General features: G+C 39.3%; 1 protein-coding gene across 2 annotated transcripts; it reads left to right on the forward strand.

Annotated features, from left to right (window-relative positions):
- The first annotated feature begins 333 nt into the window (after nt 1-333).
- Nucleotides 334-18,021, forward strand: slc6a1b (solute carrier family 6 member 1b). 2 transcript variants are annotated; one of them, XM_030051795.1, is made up of 15 exons: nt 334-693; nt 2,137-2,570; nt 2,910-3,041; nt 3,318-3,418; nt 3,900-4,009; nt 4,549-4,681; nt 5,864-5,998; nt 7,068-7,171; nt 7,910-8,034; nt 8,520-8,632; nt 9,353-9,484; nt 12,233-12,335; nt 12,609-12,709; nt 13,354-13,521; nt 15,343-18,021. In XM_030051795.1, the coding sequence occupies exons 2-15, from the start codon at nt 2,324-2,326 to the stop codon at nt 15,454-15,456; spliced, it is 1,818 nt and encodes a 605-aa protein (XP_029907655.1). In that variant the 5' UTR covers nt 334-693; nt 2,137-2,323; the 3' UTR covers nt 15,457-18,021. The 2 variants fall into 2 exon arrangements, with proteins under 2 accessions (XP_029907655.1, XP_029907656.1); XM_030051796.1 differs by having other exon boundaries at nt 2,212-2,570.
- The last annotated feature ends 478 nt before the right edge of the window (nt 18,022-18,499 follow it).

Consider the following 18,499-nt stretch of genomic DNA (forward strand, 5'->3'; position numbering starts at 1 on the left):
TGATGATGATGAAGATCACCACATGTAGGCCATAATTTCAGTTGAGGAGATATCTTACACTGAAATGTGATCAAGGCAGGTCCCATGGATAAATGTTAAGTCATACATGGAACATTATGCATCCACTGGCTATGAGTAGCCCTTGAGTGAAGCGAGGGAGAGAGAGAGAGAGAGAGAGAGAGAGAGAGAGAGAGAGAGAGAGAGAGAGAGAGAGGAAAGTTGCTGATGTAAAAAAAAAAAAAAAAGAAAGAAAGAAAAAAAAAACGGCAGCAGTAAGGATATAAAACCTTGGGACAAGAGGATGCTCCTCTCTCAAACCCGCTGCGATCTCAGTGGTAGAAATGTTGGAGTTGGGGAGGGTCGACTTTGAGGTGACATTGACGCTATGTAGATGAGAGTGAGGATCCTGTGCTCCATGTTACGTCCCTGCTCGCTCCAACTCAGACGGCGGCAGCTCCTTTCCCCGTCTTCTCTCCCCTCCTCTCTTTCAGCACCACTCTTTTTTGGACAGCACCTCGCACTCCAAGACGCATTTGTCCGCCATCCTTCCCCCTCAGGATAATACATTTGCACGCAAATCTCGGATGCAAAGTTTTTACTTTGGTTTGATCCAGTAAAAGCGCACGGAAATAACTTTTTTGTTTCATTCGGATTTTGTCACTGGGGAAAATCTGGCTGTGGAATTATTTTACTGTGAGTATATTCTTGTAATGTTAAAAAGAGAAGCACGGTTTTATGTGTTGCACGATTAATCACAAGCGTTGACCATCAGTTTTGTGTATTGTAGGCTAGATGCGCTAAAAGGTGTTGGGTAAAGCGCACGGATCTGCAACTGTATTGCAATGCAATGCAATGTGAGAGAGTTTTTCTTATAATCATAAATGTTCCACCGATCATTTGTGGCGCCATGTGGTTAGAATATATCAGATGTAAATGTTTTATCTGTGCGGAGAACAACATTGAACACGCGCCTGTCACGTAATTCTTTGTTCGCTGGGCCCCTTGGATTTAAGGCTGTCTGTCTCTTTGAAGTCAAAGGTTAAACAAACTGAGTTGATATACCCGGAATGCTAAAAATAAATTTGATGTTATATGCATCTCAGAAAGCATCTGCACAAAATGCGAAAAGACCTGCTGCATAAGCAAGTGCCTGTATGTTGCCCAATATTTCGCTCCTCACAGTTACGCACAAAGGTGAGGGTGAGCGGAGGGCACGCTCGACATTTTACCCGCTCAGTGATATTTATTTTGCATCCTAAAAAAAAAAAAATAACTGAATTACACTTTGAAAATGCACTGCTTTGCACAAGATTCGAGTTCATGTAAAACTGCAGGGTAAAATGCTTTGCCATACAACCATGATTAATATTTATTTATTTATTTATTTATTTATTTATTGGCCCTTTTGACTTGGATCGTTGAAAATGTGTTCTGAAAATATGTATTCAGTTGTACTGCATTCAAGTTATTGCCCTCTCCAGGTGATTCATTGGACATTATCGTCTGATCTGACTCCTAAATGTGTTTAATTGCCCTTCTCTTGTACCCCGGCGGTGGGAAGTGGGCTATTAAATTTACAGCATAATGAATCAAGAACAAGAGAGGGCTTTAAATTTTTGTTAACATGCATTCACCCCAGTAATTAAAACCGATACTTATTGCGTGAGAAGTCTTTATTTGATCCCGTGGGTTTCACGGACCATGGGGCAATTTTTTTCGCTCTCCCCCTAAAGAAATACCATGCAAATAAAGGATGCATGAATAATAAGCTATTTAAATCCTATCAGTTCAGTGAGAGAAAACATTCTTTTCTCATATTTATTTTTTTTCCTTATTTTTTCTTAAAACAACTGGAAATTCTGCTCAAGTGGTAACAAAATTAAAAAAATTTTAAATTAAAATTCAGTTTCACTTTTTCAGGAATTTTCAAGTATCAGTATCTTGAAACAAAGCAGAAAAACAGGTCACTACACAGCAATCAAAATTAGAGATTTGCATTAGAAAAAAGTGAAACTGCAAATGTTTTTCTCTTTTTTATTTATTATAATCATTATTTAAAACAGTTGTTGATGATTCAACGCTGGAATGTTTTATGAAAGGCTTAATGTTATACATATTTATTTCCATTATTTTCAGGGTCGCCTATCCATTAAGGTGTCATCGTTTCTGCTGCTCCTGATTTTTCTGATTACCCTGATTATCCGTCTTCAGGCGAATTTTTCTGGGCACTGGGCATAAAGGAGAAAGAAACTGCTGTTTGCCTGGACCAGTGCTGAAATCCGCTCTGTCCACTGGCCAGGACTACCCGACATCCAGAGGTACCATGGCTACCAACGGGACCAAAGCTTCGGACGGACACGTCTTAACGGAGACGGTGAACGACGCGTCCAACACCACGCCAAACGACAAACCCAAAACCTTGGTGGTGAAAGTCCAGAAGACGAAAAAAGAGATTCCCGAGAGAGAAACATGGGCTGGAAAATTTGACTTTCTTCTCTCTTGTGTCGGATACGCAATCGGACTCGGAAATGTCTGGAGATTTCCTTATTTATGTGGCAAAAACGGAGGAGGTAATCAAGATATTTTTTTTTTTTTTTTTTTTTTTTTTTTTTGGCATTTTTCCTGTTTACCCAAAGAACAAAAGGAGGTCAAAGATCTCGACATTAAAACCTGCCAGTCTGCCTCCAGGGCCTTTCATTTAAATAAATCTCAAGTGCCCCCCACCCCTCACTTACCCCCCTCGTAGCCGTGCGTAATTGCGCACAAGTGCCTATCCTGCGCTGTGATCTGGGGCGCAGTGTGAAACAAAAATATTCCGTTTACCAAATGGCTTGTCTGGATTATCTTGAATGTTAATGGTTCATGGTTCACCTTCACTTACACGCCTTTACTTCTCACCTCTTATTCAGGGGCCTTCTTGATTCCTTACTTTTTGACCCTCATATTTGCTGGTATGCCCCTGTTCCTTCTCGAGACGGCTCTTGGTCAATACACGTCTATTGGAGGGCTCGGAGTGTGGAAACTCGCCCCCATGTTCAAAGGTAAAGGCCGCCCTTTCATGACACCATTAAGCCTCTAAACTATGAATTGTTGTGCTCAGTGCGTTTCATTAAGTCGATTTTAGACACAATCATAGGGACTTTTTTTTTTTTTTTTTTCACTTTTTCTCGTATAAATTCTGAATATCATGTTTATACACACACACACACACACACACACACACACGTGTGTGTGTGTGTGTGTGACCATTTTCTCTTTTTTGACACAAATAATTACACAGTATTTAACACCTTGCCCATACTGTTCTGCTGTTGTAGGTGTGGGACTGGCTGCTGCTGTGCTGTCCTTCTGGCTGAATATCTATTATATTGTAATCATTAGCTGGGCTATTTACTATCTGTACAACTCCTTCACCACTGTGAGTATATGACATTTTATCCAAGCTGTCCTGGGTGTAATGGAACATGTCTTACCTTTAGCATGTTTGTAGGGAAAATGATCAAGATCTCACCCTGCTAACTATGCACATATAGTTTTTTTTTCTCACTTTGGATTTTTACATTTACATCAATCAAACCCTTTTAGTCCTGTGGCAGCATCTCTTTGCCAGTGCACCTCACGTAAGAACACACAACCCTTAACTGAGTATGACATTTATTACTTCCTTTCCCACATAATTAGACCTTTACACACAGTATTGATAAATGCATTTGGCGATGAGGCATTCATCCCTTTGAGAAAACCATGAAATCCCAATGTCCCGAGTGAGTATCTTGGACTTGGCTGTGTGACAGCAAGGGAGAATGGGACCCGGCAGTGGGAGAATGGTCCAAGTGAAGAGAGCTGTCTGTGTGATTCTTTTTGTGTATGTGTGATTTTTTTTGTTTGTTTGTTTCCAGGAACTGCCATGGCAGTCTTGTGGCAATCCCTGGAACACAGACCGCTGCTACACCAACTACTCCATAACAGACACCTCCAACCTCACCAGCGCTGTGGTGGAGTTCTGGGAGTAAGCTGCACCTAGAATCAGTTTTGGGCAGATGATGGGGCCACTGCACCATCGTGACCAGATTTTAGATGCATATAAAGGGCATTTCACTGAATGCGCTTGGTGAAGATCATGGTTATATTCGGGTGTGAACATTTGGAATGTGATGGCAACTTTCATTCTCAATAAGCACACATCATTGTGCAATGTTTACCTACCTTAAGATATCATTCAAAGAGAGAAAAATTGGCCTTAAACAAAAAAGAGAAGACAACAAAGGAAAAGACAAGTAATATTTAAAAATGTGATGAGTAACAATTACAATGATGATGATAAATTATTTTTAGACCACTGCAATTTGCAGTCTCAAACACAGGTATAGTAATCTGTGCAGTACTGTTCTGTGCTGTGCTACGTGTGTGTGTGTGTGTGTGTGTGTGTGTGTGTGTGTGTGTGTGTGTGTGTGTGTGTGTGTGTGTGCGTGTGTGTGCATCCAGGCTGTATTAGACCAAGGCTACATGTGTTTGGTTTAGTAAAGCCACTTTACTTGTGTCCTGCAGACGCAACATGCACCAGCTGACAGATGGTCTGGAGAAGCCAGGGGAGGTCAGGGTGCCACTGGCCATCACACTTGCCATTGCATGGGTCCTTGTCTACTTCTGTATCTGGAAGGGAGTCAGCTGGACTGGCAAAGTAAGTTCAAGGAGAAAACATAGGAAAATTCAAGGGAAGATCCATCCTAAAATAGAATACACATAATGCTACTTGTATTACTTTAGATGTAATTATTCAAGGTTTACGGTTAGAAATCAAAGGAGACATTTTCTACTATAACAGAATTTGTGTATATTTTTTCTATAACATGCATCTCAAATAAGTCTCAACTGTCTACTTTCTTGCTTTGAGAAATGATTCTTTGCAAACAAATTAAATGCAACCTTCGAGGTCATATGACTAGCACAACCAAAACCTTCTTTAAATATTTAATTAATGTTCAAAATGGAGGCATTTATCACTTCACACTTATCCATTCCATTTTTATCTTGTTTTGTACTGAGTTTATGTTCCTTGTCAGGATGGATGTGGGGCTGAAGTTAATGTCCAAGAGCCAGATATTATTGAAATGTTTTCAAAGCAGGGTTTTTTTTTTTTTCAATTTTTTTTTACAAACTAGATAATCCATGCCCATAACCCTCACAGCTTCCTCCTGTAAAGTCAGCCTTTGTTTAAAAAAAAAAAAAAAAAAACCTTAGCGTACCTTAGAGTACCACAAGTGCCAACATTTTCCTCAATGGGACACAAACATCTAGCCTTGGCAGTGTTTTTGCCATGTTCTGCCAGCTCAACCAAAGAATACTCTCTGACAAATAACATTTGCAATTTGCTCATTTTTACATCAAAACTCCTCTTCCACTCCCTTGTTTCATATCTCAAAGTGGTGTGAATAACGTATTATTGTTTTCATAGCTGTGTCTTTTCTGGTATGATCTGTTTAAGATTGCAAATGATCTGAATTGTGTTGACTTTAATGGCACAGCGCAAAATGAGTGCAGAAGAGGGAGGGAGGTGGTGCAGTTGAAGTGAGCTGAACCCAGGCATTGTGGGGTCATCCTGCCTCTAGAGAACGGCTCACTAGGTCACTGTACTGTGCCCGGGGCTCAGTGGCACAGCACTGTAACACTATTCACAATGGCTTGAATAACTTTCACCACTCCTTCAGCTCTGTTGTCTTACAGAAGAAAATCTTATGAGCACAGCAAAGTTCACTCACATCACATTGCTTCATGGACTCACATGTTGGGAGAAGTTTATAGGACCCCTCCTTGCTTAGCAAGACAGTTTTCTTTTCCCTCATGATGACTTTTTGTCCTACAGGTGGTGTACTTCTCAGCCACATACCCCTACTTCATGCTGTTCATCCTGTTTTGCCGTGGTATTACTCTCCCCGGGGCCATGGATGGGATCCTTTTCTATATCACCCCAGACTTTGACAAACTAAAGGAGTCTGAGGTACTTTCTCTGATCTGCCACTTGATGTTGACAGGCCCAGATGTCTGAGACAGTTTTTTCCATTGGTTTGTGAGAATGCCTCTTTATTTACCATCAAACTGTGGATGACTCATCCCTCTGTTGGTGCACTATAAAAAATCCCCATTGTAAGTCATTTAGTCTCATATTCTGTTTTAAAAATGTGACATACTCACACTTTTCAGTGCTAATCCACTTGTTTCCAGAATTTCCGTGATACTAGTGATACTGATCTGCCTTATTGTGTCTTACTTCAACATTTTTAAACTTGTTCCCCCAAAAAAATGTATTATCACATCCCACTGTCAGATTTTTTTCACTTGTTATGAGGAAGAGAAGACACTGATGCTGAATTTTAGACCAAATGACTTAAGATGGAGATGCGTTGCAGTGTGCGCTGTCTACATGTTGCATCGATAGTCATAAAAACCCATTAACCTGTGTGTTAAAAACACTTCTTTAATGTTTACACCTTTATGAATCATGCTAAAGCAGCCTCATATATGATCATTACACATTTTTGATCAGCTCATTCTTTCTCTGACATCATTTTGGCCGTCATGTTGTAGGCTCCCAAGTGGTTGTTGATACACCAAAGTGTGTCATTAGTAGGGTTGTTATACAATGTCTGTATCCAGCAAAGACTATAAAGACCATATCATTCATTTTTAGACATGTGACAGGATTCTCTGTATGTGGAGATTGCATAACGCAAAGGACTTGACCATATTGCACACAGTTACAAAGCTCAGGCGAGGTGAGGTGAAGCTAGCTGAGTTAGGAAGGGATGGAACGAGCTGGTACTTGTTAGATTGGTACCAAGCTGTGCATGATAAAGGTGTACAATAAACAATAGGTGCACAATGTGTTGGGTATGAGTTTATCAGATAGTTAAATTGCCTCAGAGGATCAAACAAAGTCATACAAACAGTAAAATGAGATGAATCATAAACATGTTTTACACACATGTGATTGTATTCCGCTGCAAAACTGCCCAAGCTTTTATTTGCACCTGATTATTTGAACCTCTTTTTTCATCTCTGTGTGTCAGGTGTGGCTGGATGCTGCCACTCAGATTTTCTTCTCCTACGGGCTGGGGTTAGGTTCTCTGATCGCTCTGGGTAGCTACAACCCTTTCAACAATAATGTATACAGGTATGTGACAGCTCAAGCTGATTTTTTCTGGTGGTTTACGCATGAAATACAGTAAACTGATCATTGAATATGTATAAAATGTGACACAAGTAGGTTACAGTTCAGGTTGATTCATCACAGAAATGCAAAATCCTACATGAAGTAAATACCTATTCACAAGAAAATATAGTGCATTTCAGATATCACTGAAGCACGGTTCACTCAAAAATGCTTTTTTGAGCAGCCTGAGCCATACAGTACTCTGTAAGGGTACAATTTGGTTGTGCAACATTCAGGCGGTCCACACTGAAGATGTCACTTCACAGGGTTGTTTTTGGTTTCCTGGCAACATACTATATTTTGGACAGTCTATTTCAGGGCTATTTGAGCCTCCAGCTGTGTCAGTCAGTTTCATTATTGTAGCTCTGCTGTCTGTCTCTGTAGAGAGAAGCACAGGGATTCGCTTGCCTCTGCCAGTGTCACAGTAGAGAATAAACACTTGCCAGTTTCCCAACTACATTCGTGGCTTGCTCTGTCCTTGGCCACAAAAATATGTTAAAACGGCTGATTCCCATTTTAAATGAACAGGTCAATAAAACGTATTGGGCTTCAGTGCTACTACAGGAAATGGCTTCTCTCTGTCCCTTTCCCCGTTTCCCCCCTCTTCGCCCCCGCCCTTCTCTACAATGTGTGACGGGTTGATAAAGAATTGATACAGGCGTAACAATGGCTGCCTCGCGCTTTGTCTCTCCCCTACAGAGACTCTGTCATTGTCTGCTGCATCAACTCCTTCACCAGCATGTTCGCTGGCTTTGTCATCTTCTCCATCGTGGGATTCATGGCCAATGTGACAAAGAAACCCATCGCTGATGTGGCAGCCTCAGGTAATTGCAATCAATGTTGAAACTCAATAGTGACAATAGGCCCTGAGAAGAGACACTCATAACTGCACAAAAATTAGACCTATAACTCTCTAGATGTGCTGTCAGTTATCATGTCAGGCGGAAAGCGAAGGTGTTAGCCTGGCAGTTATGTTTGCTGCACTTTAATGCATCGATTAGAAATGAGTTATTCTCAGTGATTTTGCAAAACTGCTAGTCCTCTGTAATAGCACTTACCAAGGCTGAGTTCTAATTTTCTACTTTTCAGTTTTTTGGAAGGATACCATTGTACTTGAGTTCTTTTTTATGACTTACTAAAAATATATTATTCTGTGCTAATAAATCCAGTTAATTACTATAAGCAATTAATGCATCTTATTACGTTTATTAGCTGGGTCCTGTAACTTTCCTTCCAACTCAGCTTTTATTAGTGTCCTGTTGTAAATCACAGGTCATCGTCTTTAGCTTCACTCTCTGTCTTTTCCCAGGACCTGGTCTGGCGTTTTTGGCTTATCCTGAGGCCGTCACCCAGCTTCCCATCTCCCCTCTCTGGGCCATCCTCTTTTTCTCCATGCTGCTGATGCTGGGAATTGACAGTCAGGTAAAGAGAATAAAAAGGAAAAAATGCCTCACATAAGGTTGTAGGACTGTAATTATTTGTCCTAATGTGAAGTTTTTCACTATTTCAGTCTGTGATGATATCATGCACCCCAACAAAAGCAAAATATGTATGCTATAATATATGCCATAAAAGTGCCTCACCTCAGCTGCACTGTTGCATAACTCCTGTTTTTGGCAATCAAATTATTTTCTAGTGTAAGTGAAAAAAGTTTTTTTTTTTTTTTTAAAGAAAACTTCAGATTAGTCATGTTTAAGCCTAGGATTAATCTGCTATTGCATTCATTTATTACAAATGGGTGTAAGGTTTCATAATGGGTCTTAAAACTGTAATAACCTTAGTGTAAGGTCATTAACTTACTCTTAGTCTTGCATTTCCTTCACTTCAGTCCTAACAGTCGACGATTGTCATAACTTTATGATGCCACATTGTTATGACAAAGCAAAAATGTTGTGTGGTGACTTAGTTTCAATGTTTTTTTCAGCATCCATTCAGTTCTGCTCAGTCTAGCGGTTTTCATATCGCTGATAAACAATTCTAATAATTCTGCAGTCATTTTAATGAGTCTATAGAATTTTTAAATTAGTTTTTTTAATGAGCAGCCTCTTCATTTATGCATATTGTAGAGATAGACTCTGTATTGTGACACTGAAGCAACAGCATTGTAACACTGTTACAAAACAAGTCTTGTCATCTCTGCAGTTCTGCACCGTGGAAGGCTTCATCACTGCACTGGTGGATGAATTCCCTCGGATTCTCAGAAATAGACGAGAGCTCTTCATTGCCTGTGTCTGTCTCGTCTCCTACATCATTGGACTGTCCAACATCACACAGGTAAGTGCCTTTCCTTACTGGATAATCCAGCAGCACACAGAGACTCTCTACTTATCTTAAGTAGCACTTATTTTAAAATATTCTCATATTAAGATACACTCATATTAATTCTCCCTGGTTGACTGTCAAGATTGATGTCTGTTGCTTGTCCGGGTAAATATCAAGTCTGACTTTATTCAGTTTATTAAGTATTCCATGGGAAAATGTATTCAGTGTTTACAATTTTTTTTAACGTCAACCCTTCAACCACACAAATGTTATGAGGCAGTTGCTCAGAGATGGTACTTCACAAGACTAATTCATATAAATAAATTATTCCATGTATAATATGGACTGATACATATCAAATCAAGCTATTCCTTCTTAAATCATCATCACCATCATCATCTCCAATACTGACAGAGGCCAGCAGAAGCCCAGGGTCTCCAACTGTGAAAAATTCGATTTCAAAAATGCTGAATTGCTAACTCTTAGCCATGTATTCTAGACATGTTACAGAGGTAAAACATGGAGTTGTGAAGTTTCCCACAGGAGGCCAGCAACATAACCAGCAGCTGGCCCAGTAACCTGGGAGGCTGTTTACCCAGCAGTGAATTAGCCAAGTGACCTTCACATGCAGTCCAAACAACATCAAAGGTAAAAGGTCAGGGTCCATACTGATTCAGGGTGCAGCTGTGTGTCTCAAATAGCACAGGTCATTTGACATATTCTTAATGAATAGCAATCATTCTTAACCTGCAGCTCACAACATTTCTTTTATCCTACAGAACATTTATAATTCCATCTGTTGTCTTCAATACCTACGTATTCAATGAAAATATATATCGACTTCCCTTCTGATGTGTCTTCATGCATTCTGTTAAATCTCACAACACAACATGACATTAATCTGAATCTCTATATCACAGTAAATGAGTCATATTAGTTTTAAACCAATTATTGTTACAAATTTTTGAAGATCAGACAGAAAATTCCCTCTTTGCGTCTGAGCTTGAATATCTGACTATGATCTATGGGACATCAGGAACTAATGAATGTACAATATATTATGATTATATTATCTGACTCTTTTATCATAGTTCTGCTCTGTGCTCATTTGATAACATACTGGCTGTATTTTGATATGTTTGGTAGGTTGTAGGTAGGTAGGTTGTCCCTACCCTACCAAGTCCCTTACCAGCCATTGATTTAACCCCTAAAAAAACATCTCTGTTAATCAGTATTACATACTTAGAAATTGTTCCTTTATTTTTCTTTTTTCTTTTTATAAGGAAAAAAACATCCCTTCATGCCTTAAAATGGCTTGGATATAATGCTACACATTGCCTTCATTAAGTATTCAGATATCTATGAATATGCAAATAGTCTTCTCCCACCTCCCTGCCTGCTGGCATACCAGCTAGTAACTTGTATTACATCTGACAATCTATTCATGTAAAACATTTTTTTTTTTTTTTAATCTCTGAGTTACATTAATACCGTTCATGTGAAGCAGCCTTTTAAAACAGTTATCAAGGACAGCTCCACCAGGAAGTTCATAAGTGACACTTGTGGATGTTGTGCCGTAGTTGATAATTTAACCATGTAACCAAACCAAAAAAATCAGCAAATCTCTTAGTTAAACTAATATTGCTCATGTGAAGCAGCCATTTCAAGTTGGTGCTGTTGCTTGATATTTTTTTTTTTTGAAAACAAAACACGACCAGTGAAGCTGGTGCTGACGATATGCAAAGCAGCACCTCATCAATTGATGGGATTGGCTGTTGGAACTCTGATTTACCAAATTTAGCTTCCCCAGGATATGTCTGAGTCTCAGATTTTAGGGGCGTGCACAGACACGTGAAAACACCTCTTTAGTGACGAACTTTGTACAGATACAAGTCAGCACTATGTTTACCTGATAGCTGTAGTTACTGGTAACCTTTCAGGATAGGCTTTTATATGCATAATATAAAAAATAATGCAGTATGGTGAGTAAAAGCTAGCCAACAGTATATGGAACAGCTACACCATTAAAATACCTCTTACAGGTTAGTACATTGATCATTTAACACTCTGAAAGGGACTTATGTAAGCAATGAATGCTTTAGGTTTCATACTTCATATATTACAGCTAATACTTCCATTTTCCATCATTGTAGCAGTGGCTGTGATATTGGCTAAAATCAAAAGTCAACAAAAAGTAGGTCAAACCCCTTCTGTATGCATCTACTAGTGAACTTGATAACGACAAAATCACTCTAAGGTCATATTTGCCTACGACACCAGAAGACCCTGCATCATCCCTCTACTTCTGCCACACTGGATTCACATCATGCCACATGCACGATGAGGCAGTTACCCTAATCAGCGCTCTGGGCTGTGTATATCAAGCTTCACAGAGTAGAAGTGCTCGCCTGGGATCACTGAGCAGGTCCTTTTGAGCTGGTTCCCAGAATGACCTGATAGGCGCAAGAGACTCTGGACTGGGAGATGCCTGATCTGTGCTGGCCTGGTCTGCGCTGGCCCTCTATCACAACACAGTGTCTCCACAAGGAATCCATACTCACCGATTCCAGGCTCACCAATGAGACGTCGCTAACCCTCACCAGCCACCGCTACTGGTGCTCTCGCCCTGGGTGTTATTCCACTTGACCGGTTTTGTACTACGCTGTAAATCTAATACTATAATTGCCTCTCCTCTGTTCTCCCCTCTTTTTCATCTGTCTCATCATTGTCTTCTTCTCTTCCTGTGTCTCTCCTCACCAGGGTGGACTGTATGTGTTCAAGCTATTTGACTACTACTCGGCCAGTGGAATGTGCCTGCTCTTCCTGGTCTTCTTTGAGTGCGTCTCCATTTCATGGTTCTATGGTGAGCCACAAAAAATTCAAAATTTTTGAAATGACCTGACTTAGGATCCAGAGGCTTAATAATCCCTCTGTCTAAGGATTGCCCACATTTAATAGCTTTCATTGCTGGCACACAGGAACTAACAACTAAAGAGTTAGACTAGGAACATGAGGTCTAAGGTGAGCCTTAATTTTAGTGTGTCACTGCACTTACATTATATAACAATTATGTTCAGGTGTCACAGGACTTTGGTCAGTGTACATACTCTTTCTATGTTTATGCTTTTTGTTTCAGGTGCAAATAAGTTCTATGACAACATCGAGGAGATGATTGGCTACAGGCCCTGTCTGTGGTGGAAGGCCTGCTGGGTTGTTTTCACTCCGCTCATTGTGGCTGTAAGTGTTATCTTTATGTAGCAGGCAGAATTAAACCAACTATATAACAGTCACCTAACAGGGAACAATCTCTTTTAGTTACGTACGATATTGAGGTTTACAAGGTCTCTAGTGAAGTTGTTAACAGCTGCGATCCTTACGCCGCACTGCTTTATGGTTTCTCCATAACAGCTTGATGAACATGTGCATGAAACTCAAACCCGACTTCCATCAGTTTAAAGATGGATTGGATTCATCAGCTGCCAGCGGTGCAATATACTTAAAATGACATTACTGTCAGACTGTATCTTATTGTAATACCATCAGAGGCTTTTCAGACTAAAATCTCATTCTACAGTCTCACCAACATTTCCATTGGAATCTATTAGTAAAACAGCAGTGGGTGTGTAAAGAGTCTTATTTAGAAGTTCCAAACAGCAGAAGTGTTTCAGAAGCAGGCCACAAAAAGGCAAAATCAGGTTCATCATGGATCAGTATTTGTGAAATTTAAGAGTGGTAATTGCTTTCAAACAGTCGTTCAAGCAGCAGTTTGATTGCTTGTCCACTCTCAACCAAACGGATGAGTATGAATGTAGAAAGTGATGAAATCGATGAATGACGACAAGGATGTTAAGATGTATTTCCCTGTGTCTCTCACATCCCAGGGAGTGTTCTTGTTTAGCGCCGTGCAGATGGTTCCCCTCACTATGGGTGACTATGTGTTCCCAGCCTGGGGCCAGGGGGTGGGCTGGTGCATGGCCCTCTCCTCCATGGTCCTCATCCCTGGCTATATGGGCTACATGTTCCTCACACTCAAGGGCACATACAAAGAGGTAAGGCCAACATCCCTTGGTCTAATACATAAAGGGATGGACAAACAAGCCTTTAACTACAGCATTCGCCACATTTGTTCTAAGTAAACCAATGCATCCTGACATAATGATGCACTGCAGTGTACACTGACCTGGAACTGACATCATCTTCACTTACCATATATTTCCATCATTTGCAAAATAGCTGATAATATTAGCAGTACCAGCTTTTCGCACTGTGTGTTAAAACAGCTTAACCCACTGTCCTTTTGTTCAGTGCACCATAATTGTGTTGTAATACTTTATTTAACTCAGTGCTTTTGAGCAAACACATTAGCATGCTGGATAAAGAAGTGATAATTTGGCATGGAGAATAGAGTAGCAATAAAAGGATTACCAAAATGGAGATTCTAATTAGTTCAATGTTAAACAATTCTTGCTGCCTTTTTGCTATACCAGACACTGAGGTCTCAATAAATGGCATGCATCTGTATGCAGTAGATTGAATAGTACATTTCACTGATCTGATGCTCTTAATCACTGGCAGATAATAGCTTTTCAGGCATGCCTCTGACATTGAGGGATCTTCGATTGGCAATCGTCTATAATGGACTGAATAATAACCTTACATCCATACAGTCCTTAGTGACACATATAGCTCCGTAACGAATGACTCTAAAGCTGCCGCTGAGAGGATAAATGAGCTGTAATTGCTGGCAAAGCAACAGAGACTGTCAGAGGCGATGTGCAGGTGTCAGATCCTTCAGTACCAGCTGATGGCTGATTGTCTAATTGTAGCAATCAGCCAGCTGATTAGTGCTCTGCACCCAGGCGGACGCTTGCTTTCACAAACACTCCACATGGATGCCTACAGAGGAGCCATCCCAGCTCCAGAGCCATCCGCATTTCAGATGGTTTGACAAGTATGAGTTTTTAGATTCTGTTTTAGGGGCTAATTTTGGGCTCTGGGACCAAAGAAAATCTTATTCTGGAATTTTTGCAGACCCTGAACCATTTGTCGGTAAAATAAAGTGCAAATTGTGTGACTTTTATTATCTGAGGAATATAACCACCAGTGGTTTGATTTTTATTCTCCAAATGGTATAGATCACCCATCACCATGTTTCCTTAGAGTACCTTGTGTAAGCATGCTTATGCTGCATCAGTGCACTCCTCATCAGCTCGTCAGACAAATATCACATGAACACCCATGTTTAGGTGATAACTGCATGTGCACTGTGATGTCAGAAAGCTTGACCAGTGACATGCTCCACCAAAAGATTCAAAAAATAAACAACAGGGGTGAATTCTTCAGATCACTGCTGCTTGCTTAATGATAGGACTGGTTCCTGTTACACTGATTTGCACAATATGTATCCATTCAATGTGGTTGAAAAGTTGTATGGATTTTATATTCCATTGAGCTGATGCATTGTTTTTTCAAGGCCACACATGTCAAGGTGAAACCTGGATATTGTTTAAATATCCAAATATCCAAATTACACTTGTATTTACAAGTTACGGCCATTTGAATCCAAATTTCCCATCATTAATTTGGAAATTTCCGACTTTACAAGTTGATGAGGTCCGCCTGAACGCACCATTACACTCAGAGCCTGAGGTGGTGCAATCGATATTAAGCCTTAAGCTGTTGGCAGGTGTGTTTTGTTTCAGCTTTTGAGGGTAATTGTGAACTTTTAAACTGTTTTTTTTTTCTTCTGCAAATCACAGATGTCTCATTTTTATTTATCTATCACTACTGTTATTATTATTATTTTGATTGGCAATATCTGAGTATCTCTCAGCTGTTTTATTCTTCTTCTCTGTGCCTCTCCCTCCCAGCGTCTGAGGCTAATGATCAAGCCGGTGGTGCTGGTGAAGGCCCAGGAAAACGGCCCCGAGCAGCAGACAGAAAACCAGAACCAGAACCCTGCCAACGAGGAAGCTTACATCTAGAACCTTCTGCCTGTGTCTCTGTCTAATGGGCCAGACTGGCGCTCCACATACAGAAAAAACGTAATCAAGGTTGGGAACAACCACCAGACTTCCACGTCTGCTTTTATTCACCTACCTCCTGGGGACACGCGAGACCAACCTGATTACACCATTATTTTTAGGGGTTTTTCTGTTTGTTTATTTGTATAATACAGAGTTATAAAAATTGTGAGGAAAGACAAACTACCCAGCAAAGTTGTTGTGATAGTTTGAATTTCATTATGCAAAAAATTGTTAGTCTTTCTAGAAAAGGAAATGTGACCTAGGAAATTACTGTATTTTGAATTTATAATTTAAATTTGGAGGCCCGGTGTGATTCAACAGTATTGTGCTAATTTAAAGATATTTACAAGTAATTAATCTATTAAACTACATTACTGTACAAAGAAAACTATAGAGTAAATTCATTTTGCTTGTACATGAAATAAATACATTAAATTGAATGCAATGTAGTAGGTGAATAAATGCAATATGAAAATTGCAAAGAGGAAATTGAAAATTGAATTTAGCGCAAAGACTTTATGGGAATGTGCAACAGGTAAGGCCAAATCTCCTTATATGTGTAAAATATTATTTAGCCAGACTATCATTCCCTCCCAGTACCCTGCAGTTATCCAGTAATGTTTACCACCCAGTTCTGGGACTACCTTTGAAAAGCACAAGTCCAGTGAGGATTTCAAAGCATCCGAACCCTTTGGGCATGATTGAATACCTGTGACAAAAGCAAAAATAACCTATATAGTATAAATAGCAAGAGACTGTTAAAATTGTTTCTTTGTTTTCTAAAGCACAGTAACTTTGTATGTTGTCTGAATCTTTTTTTAGAATCACTTTTAGGATGTTTTCTATGTAAGAGTGAGAAGGACCAAAATCATACTCTCATGTTCAAAAGATTGGTGAAGACATTTGACCCGCTGATGATCGCTAAAACAAAAATCAAGCATCCCCATTTGCCTCATTGCAAAGCAACAGGGTACTTAATATCAGCCTACGAACACCATTTGGATTTGTGAACCACCACCACCACTAACAGTACAAATATAAAGATGTAACCATTGCAGAAGTCTGACTTTTGACTGCATGCATTCGCAATGGAGTACTGCTGCACTTTTGCCTGAGAGGAAATATTTTGAAAATGTGTATTTTGGGCCATCTCTCAAATACTGAAAACCAGCTGATTGAAAAAGAGATGTTTTGTGTTGCGATAGGTCTATGCGTATTCAGTTCTACTTTCCAGCATTTGAGAAAGAATAGGCTGCAAATGGCTGCTGCAATAGTAATGAAGGATGACAGGGGACTTCTGTGATAGCTACCGCTACTCTGACTGAAACCGTTACTTAGCAACCCACTCCTCAGGAACAAAGATGGAAATGACCAAATTCTCTCAGATACTACCGCAATACACTGAAAAAAGGAATAAAAAAGTCTGTTTTTCCATCAGTTTTTTTTTTTTTTTTTTTTTATCCAACATGATTCCCACCAATATCAGAACATAAAAACATACAGACTACACAATATTAAAGCACATGACATATTCAAAAGCTGATCCAAATTGTTGTCTCATTTTTTAGTGCTATTTCACTAGCATACGTTTGTTTGTTTTTTTGTTGTTTTTTTTCACGGTCAGAACTGTGAAGGCCTTCAGTCAGTCTTTTTAGCGCAAGCCATAGTAAGTTTCTGTCCCGTTGCAGGTGCAGATTTCTAATATCTGATGATGACAGAAAAACATTGGCTAGGCCAGAGGATGATGTTGTCAAAAGTATCGCTGGCTCCTTTGACAAGACAACAGGACATAGTCAGATATTATACAGGCCAACACCACTGAAACTATTCCTTTTCATTTGGTAAAGGAAAACCTATTATTACATATCAAGTTGTTCGGCAATATAAAAAAAAGACATGTAGATGCTGAATTTGTGATGTAGATGAGTTAACTCCACAAATATATCTCTATTACTAAAATAAAGGATCCAGAAAATTTGCTTCTGTGGCAGCTACGTGCGACAGGAATCAGGTTGAAGATGTCCCTTTTATTTTGTTTTATTTTGCAAAGCTATATAAATTAAAATGTGCAATGATAAAGGGTTCCACGAATTTTGTATAAAGCTACCATAATGCAGTTTCTCTCTTGAACGATGTTGTAAACTGGACTGTGTAATACATGTATCTGTGAATGTCCGTACAACCTGAAGTTTTTGTCTAAATGTTGAAGAAAAAAAATCTGATATTATTTGCTGTTTTCTGCAATAATATGACCATCTCAGAAACTAAAGCACATATCTTTCTCAAATGTAAAAATTATAATTACAATAACAATAATAATAACAATGATAGTAATAATGACAATAATGTAATAGAAATGTCTAGTCAGAGAATATTGTTTTGTATATTTCTAACTGTTTCATGGGCCTAATGTAAAATATTATATGTAAAAAAAAATATAATAAATGTCTTTAGATGGTGTTATATGAAAAGCATGATTGCCATATATGTTATCTGCAAAAATAAATAAAGACCTATAGATTATAATGTGCGTCTCATGAACTATTTTTATTGGAAGAGACTGAAATCTATTTTGTGGGAATATTACATTCAGTTTTGAAGAGATATGAAAAAGTGTGACCATTTTTGATTGATGGATGTAGCTAATCAGCAGCCTAGAGGTGTGGAAATACACTTCAAGTATACTGTAACATGCTTGGTGCTTATTTACCTGTTCAGTGCTGTGCTATTACATAAGTGGAAAAAAATATGCAATCATCTCCATTACCGTAAAAGATGCTCTGTGCAGCTTAAACCAATCAAAATGGCTCTTGCCACAGCAAGATGGTGGTGACACCTGCAGTGATAGTATAGCTGCGCTGGCCAGCTGCCAATCCTTCTCAATGACAATGCAACATTCCTCTGTTGTTAAAAGGCAGTTAACCTAAATTTAATATGATCCAGATTACCACAAAGTCATGAAAATATTCCATAGAATGAAATATGTACAAAAAGAAGAGAC

This window comes from Myripristis murdjan, chromosome 5, assembly GCF_902150065.1.
Source record: "Myripristis murdjan chromosome 5, fMyrMur1.1, whole genome shotgun sequence".
NCBI classification, from domain to species: Eukaryota; Metazoa; Chordata; class Actinopteri; order Holocentriformes; family Holocentridae; genus Myripristis; species Myripristis murdjan.

Excerpts from the sequence above, each read along its gene's own strand:
- slc6a1b (XM_030051795.1), top strand. The coding sequence starts at position 2,324 with ATGGCTACCAACGGGACCAAAGCTTCGGACGGACACGTCTTAACGGAG. Across the intron at positions 7,172-7,909 it reads TTCAACAATAATGTATACAG|AGACTCTGTCATTGTCTGCT; the intron begins GTATGTGACAGC and ends TCTCCCCTACAG. Across the intron at positions 12,336-12,608 it reads CTCCATTTCATGGTTCTATG|GTGCAAATAAGTTCTATGAC; the intron begins GTGAGCCACAAA and ends TTTTTGTTTCAG.